Source organism: Metopolophium dirhodum, chromosome 1, assembly GCF_019925205.1.
Source record: "Metopolophium dirhodum isolate CAU chromosome 1, ASM1992520v1, whole genome shotgun sequence".
In the NCBI taxonomy this organism is placed as follows: domain Eukaryota; kingdom Metazoa; phylum Arthropoda; class Insecta; order Hemiptera; family Aphididae; genus Metopolophium; species Metopolophium dirhodum.
The window spans coordinates 73,814,967-73,831,564 of NC_083560.1; the positions used below are offsets into that span (position 1 = coordinate 73,814,967).

The following is a 16,598-nucleotide window of genomic DNA, read 5'->3' on the forward strand; positions in this document are numbered from 1 at the left end:
GAGATGACAAAGGTTGATATTTTGAAAGAGGCTAGTGAAGCTGTGAGACTCAGAATATTGCTTAGGAATAGTTTAGCTGAATGGGAAAATAACATGTCTGTTTGGGAAACAGACAATTTTCACAATTTAGATGTAGATCAAATGAATACGTTCTTAGCACTAAATTTAAAATATGTAGTGCAATTCTCAAAAAATATTCCTGAATGCGAACTCATAAATCTTATTGATGAAAAAGTACATTCTTTTAAGTCAAAAATGTCCATCATAGCAATGTTAAGAAATCCGAATCTTAAGAACCATCATTGGGTAAAAGTTGAGCAGATCCTTGGGACAAAATTTCCAATTAACCAGACGCTTACTCTTAAAATACTTGAAGAATTAGACGTTTTCAGTCACGGTGCTGAGATAATGGAAGTTTCTGGACAGGCAAGTTCTGAAGCAACTTTAGAAGCAATATTGAAGAAAATTGAAGATTCTTGGAAAATAGTAGATTTAATTATACTTCCCTATAAAAATACACATGATATTTTTATACTTGGTTCGTTGGAGGAAGTTCAGTTAACATTAGAAGAAGCAAATATAAATTTGAATACTCTTATTTCATCCAAACATGTAGTAATGATAAGATCAAGAGTTGAAGAATGGATTAAATCTATGAACATTATGAATGACATTCTTGTAAGTAATTTAGTAATTATATTGTATAATATAATATGAATATAATATTATAATATTATATGAATTGTATGTTCAATAAATATGTTTAAGAATGATAATTGTTTGAAAAATCTTCTCTATAGACGGAATGGCAAACGTGCCAGAATAATTGGATTTATTTGGAATCAATATTTTCCGCTCCTGACATACAAAGACAACTTCCAAATGAAGCTTCACTGTTTAGTCAAGTAAATAGTTCATGGAAGGCAATAATGCTGAGAGCTGAAAAGAATCCTTTAGCTATAAGCACCTGTACCGATACTGATCTCCTGAAATCTCTAATAAAAAATAATGAACAATTAGAACAAATCATGTTATATTTAGAAGCATATTTAGAATCAAAGAGAGTTATATTTCCACGGTTTTATTTCCTGTCAAATGATGAGCTCATAGAAATAATTGCTCAAGCACGGAATACTAGAGCTGTGCAGCCACATATGAACAAATGTTTCGACGCTATTTGGAGAATACAATTTAAAAACGACGATAAGGAAGGAAATCCATTAACCCCAGATAAAGAAGATAGTTCACCTACCAACATTATTTCCATGATATCACCTGAAAGAGAAATCGTCAAGTTTGCATTAATAGTTAAAGCAACTGGGAATGTTGAATTTTGGCTAACAAGGGTAGAAAAGGAGATGGTAAATACATTGCGGACATCCATGTTCATAGCCATGGGAGATTATGACAAAATTCCTAGAGAAAAATGGGTTTTAGGACACGCTGCTCAGGTTGCAATTTAAACAATTTAACATATTAAATACCTACTGAGAATTTAATTAAATCTTTTTTCTTCAGCTAATAATTGCAGTATCTCAGATGATGTGGTGTCGTGACGTCCACAAAATCTTTAAGTTTGACTCTAATATACAAGAAAAATTGGTTGAATTTGAACAAAAATGTTTTAAATTAAGTATCTCTGTCAATAAGTCAAATTGATATAATTTTCTAGTACTAATAAATATAAGGTATTTATTATTTTAGGACCTGAATAATTTAGCCGCTATGGTTCGAGGGCGTTTAACTACACTTCAACGTTCCGTAATTTGCGCATTGATTACGATAGATGTTCACGCGAGGGATATAATATCAACTATGGTAGTTCGTAAAATCAACAGTGACTTAAATTTTGAATGGCTAAAACAGCTTCGCTATTATTGGGATACTGTGGATGGTTGCGTTGCGTGTATGGCCAATGCTCGTTGGCTATATGCATTTGAATACCTGGGTGCATCTCCTAGATTAGTTATCACACCGTTAACTGACAAATGTTACTTGTGCTTGATGGGTGCACTTCAGTTAAATTTAGGTGGGGCACCAGCTGGACCTGCGGGCACTGGAAAAACTGAGACAACCAAGGACCTTGCAAAAGCATTAGCTACACAATGCGTTGTGTTCAACTGTTCTGATGGTTTAGATTATAAGGTATAAAACACAAGGGCTATACAGTATACATACTTATGCAGGAAAAAATTAACAAATCTTTTTACAGATGATGGGTAAATTCTTCGCCGGCTTGGCTCAATCAGGAGCGTGGTGTTGTTTTGACGAATTCAACCGTATAGAAATTGAAGTGTTATCGGTCATCGCGCAACAATTGATCACTATTATGAATGCAAAATTGATAAATGCCACTAAGTTCATGTTTGAAGGTCGAGAGATTAGACTTGTGAAAACTTGTGCAGCATTTATAACAATGAATCCAGGATATGCCGGAAGAAGTGAATTGCCAGATAACTTACAAGCTTTATTTAGACCAATGGCAATGATGGTACCAGACTATGGATTAATTGCTGAGGTTATATTGTATTCCGAAGGTTTTGAGTCATCAAAAATGTTGTCTCAAAAAATGGTAAAAATGTATAAATTGTGTAGTGAACAACTTTCTATTCAGGATCACTATGATTTTGGAATGAGGTAATATAATTAGTTATATTTTTCAAGTATTAAATATAATCACGAACTGTTCTATTATAAAGGGCTGTAAAAAGCGTTTTAGTAATGGCAGGTTCATTAAAACGACAAAATCCTTTCATCAATGAAGATTTGGTATTAATTAGAGCTCTGAGAGATAGTAATTTGCCAAAATTCCTAAAAGATGACGCTATACTATTCCAGGTAAACATAATTATTCATAACGTGTAAATTTTAATTAGAACTATAACATAATTAAAATATACAGGGTATATTAAACGATCTATTTCCTGGAATTGTCTTACCAGAACAAGATTATGGAATGTTCCTATCTACAACCAAAAGTGTGATGGAAAATTATGGCTTTCAAATTGAAGAGTGTATTTATGTAAAAGTTATACAGCTGTTAGAGACTATAATTGTACGACATGGTATCATGACTGTTGGTCCGACCGGTGGTGGAAAGACCAGTGTTTTAAAAATACTTAGTAAAACATTAACAGAGCTTTACAATAATAAAATAGAAGAACAATATTATAGACCTGTGAAAATGTACCAACTAAATCCCAAAGCTATAACTATGAGTGAACTTTACGGTGAAGTAAATCTCCTTACGATGGAATGGAGAGATGGATTACTCGGAAAGTTTGTAAGAGAAACAGTTCAAACAACAAAAGAAATATTTCAATGGGTGGTGTGTGACGGCCCTGTAGATGCAATATGGATTGAGAACCTTAATACTGTACTTGATGATAACAAGCTCTTGTGTCTAGCTAATTCAGAGCGCATCAAATTGAGCTCTTGGGTAAGGCTTATAATAAATTATTTCCTTTAAAATATTTCAATATCATTTTCAGGTTAGAATGATTTTTGAAGTTGGTGACTTGTCACAAGCGTCACCCGCCACAGTTAGTAGATGTGGAATGGTTTACATAGATGCGGCTGAATTAGGATGGTTACCATACGTGCGCTCGTGGATAAATAGATTAAAAAATGACGCAATTCAAAATAGCCCAGAAATAAAAAACTATCTGTTAACACTATTCGAAACTTATGTCTACGAAGGTTTTTCATTTATTAAAAAGCATTGTCTGGCTCCAATTGTACAGGTATAATTCTACCGAAATTGAACTTTGACGAAAGTAGAAAAAACCTAATTTAACCTAACCTAACACAGATACATTTTAAACACTGTTTTAGGTTGAAATTAGTAAAGTGACTATGATGTGTACTATTATCGAATCTCTATTCAGTGACCCTGATAGTTTTGATGCAGAAACAGAAAATTCAAAAGTTCTAAATTATATTTGCCAATCATTTATATTTTCGTATTTGTGGTCATTGGGATCAAATTTAGTCGATTCTTCTCAAAATAAATTTGAAAGTTTAGTTTTTAATCAATTTGAAAACCACTCAGAATTTTCAATTTCACCTGGAATTAAATTATTTGATGTGTACCTAAACACGGTAACTAAATCGTTTGAAAATTGGGATTCAATTGTTCCAAAATTTGTATATAGTGCAGATACGCCTTATTTTGAGTTACTAGTCCCTACAGTAGATAGCATTCGATATGCATATGTAATGCAAAGGCTAGTGCAAATGAACCAACCAGTAATGATAACTGGGACTACAGGTAAACAAATATTAAATTTGACTAAATTATAGATCTTGTTATTAATATTATAACTGTGTAATTATTGTAGGGGTGGGAAAAACTTCAGTTGCAAATTTAGTTATGCAAAATTTGGCAACTACGGGTGATTGGATAACCGGAATAATTAATTTTTCTGCACAAACTAGTAGTAATAGAACTCAAGAAATATTAGAATCAAAATTGGTAAAGAAAAAACGGAATCGTTTTGGTGCACCGGGAAATAAACGTTTAGCGATCTTTATTGATGACGTTAACATGCCGAAACCTGAAGTCTATGGAGCTCAACCACCTATTGAATTACTAAGACAACTTTTGGATTGTGGGGGCATGTATGACCGAGATAAGTTGGATTGGAAATATATAGAAAATGTAATATTATGTACTATTTGTGCACCTCCGGGTGGAGGTAGAAATCCATTAACTCCGAGATTCACAAGACATTTTTCTATGATGTTCATACCAACTACAAGCGAAAATGCTATGAGAACTATATTTTCATCCATTTTGGACGGGTTTTTTGAAGAATTCCCACCAGTAATAGCTAATTCGTGTCCAGAAATAGTAGAAGCTAGTATTGATGTATATTTACGTATTTCGGAAGATCTATTACCTACTCCAGCAAAGTCACATTATGTGTTTAATCTCAGAGACTTATCAAAGACCATACAAGGAGTATTGCAAGCAGATTTCGTCACAATACCAGATCGAAAACATTTATTCAGGTATCTTGTAGTCATAACTTATATATCGTCATAAAATATGAATTAATTATTTTTCTCACAGACTATGGTATCATGAAACATTGCGTGTGTACCATGATCGTTTAGTTTGTCAAGAAGATAGATCATATTTTTACAATCTTCTACAAACCGTGTGCAATCGTTATTTCGAAACAAAAGTGTTAGAATTTTCAAAATCTGACATAAATCTAACACGACCTCCTATGTTAGTATTTGGCGATTTCATGAATCCAAGTTCCAATGAGAATCGAATTTATGAAGAAATAACCGATATTGTTAAATTAAAAAAAGTTTTGACTGAAAATTTAATGGATTTTAATATGGTATATAATAAAGATATGAACATCATATTTTTTATGGATGCCATCGAGCACATAACTCGTATAGCAAGGATATTGAGATCTGAAAGAGGAAATGCTTTACTTGTTGGAGTTAGTGGTATGGGCAAACAATCACTGACTAAATTGGCATCACATATTAATAACTACAAGTACGTATTATACAAAAATACACAAAAAACATATGAATGTAAATATTAAATTTAAAAATATTGTTCCATGTTTAGATGTTTTCAGATAGAGCTAACAAAATCGTATGACCATAATGCTTTCCACGAAGATTTAGTTAATGTTTATTATAAAGCTGGTGCACAATTCGAAGACACAACGTTCTTATTCACAGACAATCAAATTGTACAAGAAGTATTTTTGGAAGATATAAACAATATCTTAAACTCTGGTAAAAAATTAAAAATCAATATTAAATTGGTTATGAGTTAACAATACACATTTTATAATTTATTCCAGGGGAAGTACCAAATCTGTTTAAACATGATGACCTAGAGAAGGTAATTATTGCCTGTCGATCAGCAGCTATAGAATCAGGAATCAGTAGTGAGAACCGTGATGCAATATTCAGATATTTTATACAGAGAGTACGCTCTAAACTTCATCTCGTAATATCTATGAGCCCGATTGGTGATGCGTTTAGACGAAGATGCCGTTTGTTTCCTTCATTAGTAAACAACTCAACGATAGATTGGTTTGATGACTGGCCAAAAGAAGCTCTTTTATCTGTAGCATATAACAGCTTAGGGATGTTCTCGCAAACAGGAAATTTAAGCTTGATTAATAATCTAACAAACATTTGTAACAATATGCATGAATCAGTTAGCGAAGCAACAAAAAAATTTTACGATCAAATGAGAAGACATTACTATGTAACACCAAAAAGTTACTTGGAATTTTTAAAACTGTACTTAAAAATGCATGAATTCCAAACCAATAAGATCAAAAGTGAATCTGACCGTATTTCAAAAGGGCTGGGAAAATTGTATGAAACTTTCAATATGGTAGGAGATATGAAAAATAGATTAAAAGCAATGGAACCAGTACTATTCGAGAAAAACGAAGCTTCATTGAAACTAATGAAAAATCTAACAATTGAAAAAGCAGGCGTAGATACAGTGCGAGAAGTAGTGCTTGTAGAAGAAGCAGCAGCAAAAATTAAAGCTGATGCTGCACAAGCAATTGCTGAAGATGCACAGAAAGATTTAGCTTTAGCTATGCCAGCAATGATAGCAGCTAAAGCAGCTTTAGAGGCCTTAAACAAAAAAGATATAAATGAACTAAGAGTGTTTAATAAGCCTCCTAAACTTGTTCATACTGTTATGGAAGCTGTATGTCTACTGTTGGAAAAAAAGTAATTGATTAATAATTGTATGATAGTTATATACTTGTAATATTTGTGTATTTTTGATTAGAACTGATTGGGCTTCAGCTAAAATAGTATTAGGAGACAGCAATTTCCTAAAAACTCTACAAGAATATGATACAGATAACATATCAGACAAAATGATTAATCAACTTAAGCCTTACATAGACAATCCGGAATTCGTTCCAAAAAAAGTAGCTTATCAATCCGGAGTGGCCAAATCAATGTGTATGTGGGTTCGAGCCGTATACAGTTATTCTTTAATATTTCGAATAGTTGAACCGAAAAGAAAGAAGTGAGTAATATTATTGTTTAATTATATTTATAAAATTAACTAACTTATTTCAAGCTCAAACAGACTAAGTAGATTGTCAGAGAAATGGTAGTCACAACATATTAAATTACCTATAAATATTACTTATTGCAATATAATAATAACTACCTACAATGCTAATTTCAGATTTTATTGTTTAAATGACATTACCAAAATTTAAGATATAGTTACATAAAATATTATACCTACTATTGTTTTATTTACAATTTAATATTTTGCCAAAAACGCACTGTTAAGTATTAAAAATAGAATAAGGACTGGATTAGGACCTCCTCAAATAATAATAATAATAACAACAATGAATACAAAATATTTAAAAAAGTGGTTGTTGAATGTTTTTCATTTGAATTATAATCATTAATGTTATCATTTGGTCAAATAATTACGATCTCTACAATATTTAATCATATCATATTAAAATAACTTGTATTTAATATTAAAATTAATTTTAATTTTGAACTTTCTAATATTTTATTCGAAATATTTGTTTTATAACTGCAGAATCAATTTAAAAATGTTTTTTTATTTTTAATAAGTAACAAAAATGATTCTTTAAAACTCAAAAGTTGATAGTACAATTAAAAATAATTTGAAATAATTTCTAAAACCTATTAATCAAATTATAAAACATATATATAGGGAAATATCTATTAAAATTTATTGATTCAACATATTATGTCACATAACAGTTAATAGTTTTAGATCCTGTATGGAGCTATGAATATTTTTTTTTATTTTGTGTGTCAGTTATCCTTTTGGAGCAGTAAAAATGATAAGATTTTCCACTTTGAAGGTGATTTTTGAACAAAAGATAATTTTTCTGAATTTTTGGGAAATACAAAAAAATTTTTAAAAAAAATATGTTTCTTTTATAATTTTCTATAGGTACACTTTAAAGTTAAAAATATCAAATTCATATGTATATTTTTAAATCAAAATATTTTGACTTTTTTGAGCAATTTAAGGCATTTTCAATTTTCAATTATTTTTATTTCGTATTCTAAAAATGTCAATACAATTTATTTGCTATATTATATTTATAATTTTAGACAACAAGAAGCTGAAGGTGAACTTAATATTGTACTAACAGAGTTACGAGCAAAGCAACAAATGTTAGCTGACGTCCAAGCACGTCTAAAAAGACTAGAAGATACTTATGACGAAAGTGTTTCGGAAAAAAACAAACTTGAACTAAACATAAGTAAAACACAATCACGATTAAATAGATCCGATTTACTTGTTGAAGCTTTGAGTGACGAACAGCTAAGATGGGAAAATAATATAAAAGTACCTATTTTGTTACATTCTTTACGTTACCTAATGCATTTTAACTCAAATTTAACATTTACTATTTAGATGCTTTCTCAGCGTTTATTGACAGTGACCGGTGACACTATAATAGCAGCCGGGAGTATCAACTATTTGGGGCCTTTCACAGACGAATATCGTAAAGATATAACTCATTTGTGGCTACAACAATTGGCACAATATGAAATAAAACACTCAGCAAATTACTCATTGAGCTCTGTACTAATCGATTCGTTTGAGTTACGTTCGTGGAATATGTGTGGCCTCCCTAGAGATTTGGTGTCAACAGACAGTGCAATAATCGTGACCAGAGCAAGCCGATGGCCACTGATGATAGATCCCCAAGAACAGGCAAACAAATGGATCAAGGCCTTGGAATCGGACAATTCACTGAAAACATGCAAAGGTACGGATTCAGACGTCATGAACGTAATCGTTGATGCGGTAAGACTGGGGTACACAGTTTTGATCGAAGGTCTCGAAGAACACATTGATCCCACATTGAGACCCATATTGGAGAACATAACATTTACACGAGTACTTAACTTAATTTGAGAAACATACAACATTTGTCCAAAAGATAAATTATTATCAATAATTGTTATCATTAGGGTGGGCGGCTGTTAATGCGCATTGGTAATACTGACATTGAATATGACGATCAGTTCAGATTCTACATGACAACCAAAATGTCTAATCCACATTATTTACCAGACATATGTATACAAGTTACACTAGTAAATTTTACTGTTACGCCTTCAGGCTTAGAAGATCAGTTATTAGTGTAAGTAGTACTATAAATCTTCATATTAATTGGTATCTTTAAATTATTTATAATATTTGTTTTTCTAGAGACGTTGTGCGATTAGAAATGCCCGATTTAGAAGCAAAGCGGACTGAAACAATTGTAAGTATAAACGACGACAATAATTTATTAAAAGAAATGGAAGACAAGACGTTGAGAATGCTCAATATGTCAAAAGGAAATATACTGGACGATGAAGAACTCATCGAAACACTTAACAACAGCAAGGTAGGACTAAATAAATATTTACACATGCTAAACATTTTAGATTTTGAGAGGAACGATGAATGATTGGTTTTACAATGATGATATATGTTTTTTTTTGTGATTGTCATCACCTTTGAGGACAGTAAAAATCCATAGTTAAATTTTTTTTATAATCATTTAAAGTTTTGACAAAATACATAAAAATCACGAACATGTGCAAATTATTTTGAGTGAAAACTTCATAAAAATTTTATTTTGAAATCTAAGATTTGATAATTTAATACAAGATTTCTCATAAGTTTGTCTACCTTTATCAAAAAAAAAAAATGTCTACCGGGAAGTCAAATTAAATTGTATGTGTGTTTGATGTTAAAATTTTTACAACATTGGATATTTAGTCGATTTCTCATGTAGCGATTTTCTTATTTTTTTGTAATTCAAAAACAAAGAACTGTAAATACTTGAAATGTTCTGATTCCTATACTTGATAAAATTTTCAAAATATTTGAACTCGTTTTAAGATGTATGGGGACATTTTCAATTTAACACTAATTTTTTTCTCCATAAATGTCAATTAAATTGTATTTGTTTGGTCTAAATGTTTGAAAATTAAATACAAAGCTCCTCACACATTTTTACAATAGCTTATGAAAAATATTAAAAATACATCGGCGTAATTTTTTTTTATAAGCATTTAAAATACTTAAAATTTTAAAATGATTTTGTAGCTAAGGATTGGAAAATTCCAAGTAAGTAGGTTATTCTGCAACCAAAAAGTTAAAAATATAAAAACACAGTTTTTTTTATAGTTATTATAAGTTCAAGTTTATACGAAATTTCATATTTAAGCGAAGTAGAATGATTTTAGTTTCGTTCTATATTTTAAAAATACTATACGTTGTTCGTGGGTACTTAAAACTTCGATAGTATATTATTATTTACAAATATGATAAAAAACAAATATTAATAATTCAACTTAACAGGGTACCGTATAAAAATATAAAAATAACAGTATAAATATAATATAAAATATCCTAGTCTGACAAACTATCTCCACTCAGCATCGTTTTTCGTATACAATGATATTATATCATTGAATTCAAATTAAACACCATCTATTACAGTCACCCACTTGTAAATTACTGTACAGCAGAATGACACCCACTTACCCGCTTTTTATTTTTGTAATTTAATGTTCAGGATACGTCTATTATCATCGCCGGGCGTTTAATAGACGCAGAAGAAACGGAACAATACATCGGTATCGCACGTGAGCGTTATCGAGTGGTAGCTAAACGAGGATCATGCCTTTATTTTGTTGTAGCTCAGCTTTCTGAAATTGACACTATGTATCAATTTTCATTAAATTATTTCAGTTCTGTAAGTTATAATAAAATTGTATGTTGCAGTTCATCTAAAAACATTATTATTTCATTTTAGATATTTTGTAATGTGATAAAGAACACTGACAAGAAAATGAGAATAGATGTTAAAATGCCCACCATGATCGAAAATATTACCCGGGCCATTTACACAAATGTTTCTAGAGGCCTATTTGAACGCCATAAATCAATATTCAGTTTCTTGATCAGCGTCAGCATAAATTTGCAATCGGGAAAAATCACAAATGACCAATGGAACTTTTTATTGCGTGGGCCCATAGGAAAAGTAAAAAGAAAAATGACAATAAAACCAGCGGTGCTTGGATTGACAGAAGACATTTGGAAAACTTTAAATTATATGTCTGAAACATTCGCGACATTTAAGCATCTTCCTGAAAACTGCACTGGACCAATACAAATCTCACTAGGCGAATTTATTCAAGATATTCATTTAGATCACAAAAACAATAACCAAGCAATAAACTGGAATACAAAATTAAATTCATTTGAAAAACTTATGATTATTAAAGCATTCAAAGAAGAAAAATTGATTTTCGCAATTACTAATTACATTAGCACTGAACTCGGAAAAACGTTTATCGAAAGTCCAGGAGTTTCGCTTCACTTATTATACAATGACACGTCTTCAACCATACCATTGATTTTTATTCTTAGTCCTGGTTCAGATCCATTCGTAGCGTTTCAAAAATTTGCAACGGAATTCGGAATGATAGATAAGTTACGTGCAATATCTTTGGGTCAGGGTCAAGGACCTATTGCAGAAGAACTTATAAAAAATGGCCAAAAAGAAGGCAACTGGATATTTTTGCAAGTAATAATCGTATAATACATAATTTAATAATAGAAATTTAACAAATAAGTACCTACTTTGTGTTTAAATTTTATTTTCAGAACTGTCATTTAGCTTCATCGTGGATGCTTCATATGGAAAATTTAGTTCAAAATCTAATCGAAAATCCAACAAATATTAAACCTCAATTTAGGCTGTTTTTAAGTTCAATGCCATCGAAAAGTTTTCCTACGTTTGTCCTACAAAATTCATTAAAAGTCACAAACGAACCACCCAAAGGCTTGCGGGCGAATATGAAAAGATCGTTTACAGACATAAATAGCGATTTCTTCGAAAACAATGGTAAATGTTGAAGTTTTTATTTTAAATGAAATATCTAATATAGTCACGATAGCATTCAGCTCTGATTGGCGGAAAATGGTATTTGGGCTGTGTTTTTTCCATGCTATCATATTGGAAAGAAAGAAATTTGGGTCACTTGGATGGAACATAGCATACTCATTTACTGACAGTGACCGTGAATGCGCTATGCTATTGTTGCATATGTATTGCTTAACTGCAAAAGAAATACCTTGGGACGCTTTACAGTACGTTACTGGTGAGATAAATTATGGAGGCAGAGTTACTGACTCTTGGGATCAAATAACATTGAAAACGGTACTTTTGAATTTCTTCGGTCCTCACACTCTCGAACCGGGTAATAAAAATAACAAATCGATGTTATATACTTAGGTATACTTGTATAGTTTTATATACGACTACATCATATTTTGCAGGCTATAAATACTCCAAGTCTGGTACTTACTATTGTCCAGAAAAGATGAAATGCACTACCGTTGATGAATATCAGCTATTTATTGATAAACTACCAATAATTGAAGAACCGGAAATATTCGGAATGCACGAAAATGCGAACATCGCGTATCAAGTATAAATTTGATTCTAAAATAAAACATACATTTTTTATTTTAATATATTGTTATGTAATACGTACATTATAAATATTTGTATCATATAAATATGTAATAATTCCATTTATCAGACTAAAGAAACACAAGAGACATTATTGACAATCATTGAAGCATACCCGAAGTCACTAACAGGCACTGCTGGTAAATCAGACGATGAAATCGTTATGGAAATGGCCATTGATATTTCCGAAAGGCTCATGAATGCCATATACTTGAGTGAAGCTCATCCCACAATAATGAATACGGATGATAAAGGAAGATTGCCTTCATTATCTACAGTACTGTCACAGGAGATCGAACGATTTAATAAATTACTTAACATCGTTCATAATTCGTTAAATGACTTACGTAAGGCGATCAAAGGGCTCGTGGTAATGTCTGCAGAATTGGAAGGAGTTTACTTATCGTTCATGAACAACATGGTAGAATATATAACCTATATACTTTTCAATATATTCATACAATGTCTCAAATATATAATACATTCTTAAAATGTCATAGGTACCGAAAATGTGGCTGAATAAGGCATACCCCTCGTTGAAGGCTTTGGGTAGTTGGGTCAAAGACTTGGCACTTAGACTAGATTTTATCAATGTAAGTGATATCTGAAAATAACCGTTATAATAAGGAAGTAATGAAAATTATTGAAAATTATAAAATATCTTAGATCTGGATGAAGTTTGGTAGTCCTCCTTCGTACTGGATATCAGGTTTGTATTTTCCACAAGGTTTCATGACTGGATGTCTGCAGAGGCATGCTAGAAAATATGCCATACCCATTGACAGTTTGAAAGTTGATTTTGAGCTTACCCAAACCATTCTGGTACAAGAAGAAATCGCCGCTGTGCACGCTGCCACGGCAAAAGAAGACAACAACGCTTACAAAGGACTAAAAAAACAGGAAGACGGCGTTTATGTGCACGGTCTGTATCTGGACGCCGGCCGCATCGACTCGACCACCGGCCTTTTGGTCGATCCCACTCCTGGTAATATTTCAATTCAATAATTAAAAATTAAAAAACTTATCGGAGCTACAAAATTGTACAATATTCATGTATTATTTCTGATGATTTAAGGTGACCTGTATCCTCCACTTCCCGCTATACGACTAGTACCGACTGTCAATTTGGACGAACAAACTTTGAGGTACAATTGCCCTCTGTATAAAACTTCAGCCAGAGCTGGGGTTCTTTCGACCACTGGACATAGCACTAATTTTGTAATTGCCGTATTGTTGCCGACCGACTTTCCGCAGAGCTATTGGACCCTCAAAGGCACCGCTCTTATCACACAATTAACAAATTGATTGGTGTTATAGTATATTATAGTGTATTTATATTGCGTTTGTTTACTTTAAACGCGCAACAAATTATATATATATTACCATTTTGTTTTATTCTCTTATTATAAGTTATTTATAATGTATTATTATAATTTATAATCGATTCGTTTACGATATCCTCGCAAGGGCTCCTATGGGGTGATTTTCAGAGGAGGGCCAAAGTTAAACTAGGTTCTGAAACTTATTTATATATATCATATGATATAGGTATAGGTACTAGGTTGGTTTTTCTTGAGGAAGAAAGAGTATGTAATTACGTAAACATTAAGAGGATTGGTGGCGGACAGTTTTCAAGGTGTTGAAAATAAGCCATTTTTAAATTGCATGCATGTGGGTCTTGTAAAATGTGTCTGTGTTCGTAGTAAGTGATTATTAGTGTGTGTAAATAGCGGAGTGCTCCCTCACACGCATTTACAAGTCAATGACTTGGCGTTGCGTGTGTGAATAGTAAATAATTTTTGCTCATTTGTATATAATTTTTGACCATTCTACCGATCGACTTAGTATTAAGATCATATTTCAGAAAACTGATGTGAATTCATTATAATATCTACTTGAGATCGATCAGTCCCCGTTTTAAGATTTCTGATTCAAAATAATCGACGTTTGAAAATTGTTATATTATAGAATACTTAAACTATGTCAATAGGAATTGCAATGAGGAATGAAATTGGGAAAAGTGGACTGATCGATCTCAAGTAGACATAATAACGAATTCAAATAAATTATAAAAGTATTATCGGATTATTAAGTCAATCAGTATGATGAACAAAATATTGGTATCTATGTTTTGGCTAAAATAACTTGATCGCCACCAAACCACTTCATTTCAAAAACACAGTAAAGGGTTGAATGCAAGACATTATATTAATATTGTACTATGTTTATTAAAATATTAATGGGAATATAAAAAGCAACCGCGTGGTGTTATTAGTATAAATAATATTATAGTACTTATATCGATGGGTGTTATTGCGGATCGTTGACCTATTAACTAGTGATTTTGATAACTTTAAATGCTTGGAAAAAAAATTGTGTCTATGTACCTTAAATTGTTTTAAGCTGCTATTTTAATAACTTATGAGGAACTTTTTATTAAAATTTCAAGCTTTTCAAACTACATTTACTTTCTATAAATAGCTCAAAGCGAATAAAAAAATTTTTAAATTTATTCCATGTATAAAAAATGTTAGCATAATTTTTTGGTAAACATTTCAAGTACCTATGGTTATTTGATTTTGAATTTGAACAAAATATCAAAAACCGATTGATGAGAAATTGTCAATATTTGTAAGTGGAACATCCAATGACTTAAAAATATTTTTTAAATTTGTACGCTTATAAAAAATTATGTGACTCATTGGTAAACTTTTTTTTTGTTGAAGAACTGCTAGAGAACTGCTGTAGAACAACTTTTTATTCAAGGGTCTTGTATTAAATTTCAAATCTTCATTATAAAAAGAAAAATTTTTATGAATTTATAACTCAAAATAGTTTGCACGTTTGCACGTTTTCGTGATTTTGACTAATTTTGTCAATGTTTTGCGTATACCTATTAGGGAAAAAAATATAAAGGTATTGATATTATGATTTTTTTGTATAGTTTGTTTTTCAACTATCGTGAAAGGACATGAATTGCCTATCCAAAGCGCCGTCTTAACTGTATTTTTTAAGTAACTTTCTTCTGTTAGGTGATAGTAATTATAATAACTATAAAACGTTGTCCATCTCTGATACGGAGTATCAGTGTCACAGTGACATATTAATTCCAGAATACGAGAAGATTTGAATATTAATAATCATTCAAGACACTTAATTATACCATGTATAATTTAACGTAACTAATAACTATATTGAAATAATGTATAATATATTTCAGTAACCACGACGACCAGATGCGAACCTAGTTGGTGAGGTCACAATACCCTCCCCCCCTCGACCTATTCAAATACTTTGTTTTATTAATTTTTCAGTTGACCATTTATGAAAAACTGAATAACTCTACATAATGGCCAATTGATTTGAATAAAAAACTGTGTTAGTTATGTTGATTAAAAGAAGTTGAGGGTGAGGGGGATTGTAAATTTAAAATAGGTAAGTAATATATGCAATGAAAAATTTAAAAACGTTCTCAATTTGTATGAAAAACTGTTACCGTTACACCTATCATAATAGATAAGTAGGTACCTAATATTATTGAGTATACTATACTCATTACCTCAATGTTGATATGTAATAAGTAATAGCTATAATAAGTAAGTACCTAATATTACAAAAAAATTTAGTTTATATTTAAATTATATTAACAAAATATTAAGTTCAAATATCTTAGCCACTTATGTTTAAATATAACCATTTTTTAAATAGGGTAGCCAAGATTTTCAAATTGACTATACCCTTGTAAGGTTAACAGCCAAAAATATTTTTAAAAAGGTGGAAAAGTGGGTGTCGCTCTGCTGTACAGTAGGTTACAATAGGTGGGTCACTGTAATGGATGGTGTTAGATTTGAATCCAATGATATGATATCATTGCATACGAAAAACGATACAGAAATCAGAGAGGAGATGGTTTGTTAAACCTAGGGTATTTTATATTATATTTATATTGTTACTATTAATATGGTAGCTGGTTAAGTTATTATTATTACCATTTGTTCATTATTATATTTGTATTAATAATAAACTTTAGAAATT

The 16,598-nt window shown here is 31.1% G+C and overlaps 1 protein-coding gene across 1 annotated transcript; it reads left to right on the top strand.

Annotated features, from left to right (window-relative positions):
- The first annotated feature begins 81 nt into the window (after window positions 1-81).
- Window positions 82-13,927, top strand: LOC132934113 (dynein axonemal heavy chain 6). Its single transcript, XM_061000390.1, has 27 exons — window positions 82-678; window positions 801-1,451; window positions 1,519-1,641; window positions 1,705-2,145; window positions 2,213-2,637; window positions 2,700-2,838; window positions 2,903-3,439; window positions 3,492-3,743; window positions 3,835-4,270; window positions 4,341-5,013; window positions 5,075-5,521; window positions 5,597-5,769; window positions 5,838-6,732; window positions 6,794-7,039; window positions 8,128-8,365; window positions 8,435-8,923; window positions 8,998-9,170; window positions 9,239-9,419; window positions 10,599-10,778; window positions 10,839-11,612; window positions 11,693-11,933; window positions 11,986-12,288; window positions 12,368-12,519; window positions 12,634-12,984; window positions 13,064-13,156; window positions 13,230-13,548; window positions 13,639-13,927. Exons 1-27 carry the CDS (start codon window positions 94-96, stop codon window positions 13,866-13,868), a joined length of 9,747 nt encoding a protein of 3,248 aa, XP_060856373.1. The 5' UTR covers window positions 82-93; the 3' UTR covers window positions 13,869-13,927.
- The last annotated feature ends 2,671 nt before the right edge of the window (window positions 13,928-16,598 follow it).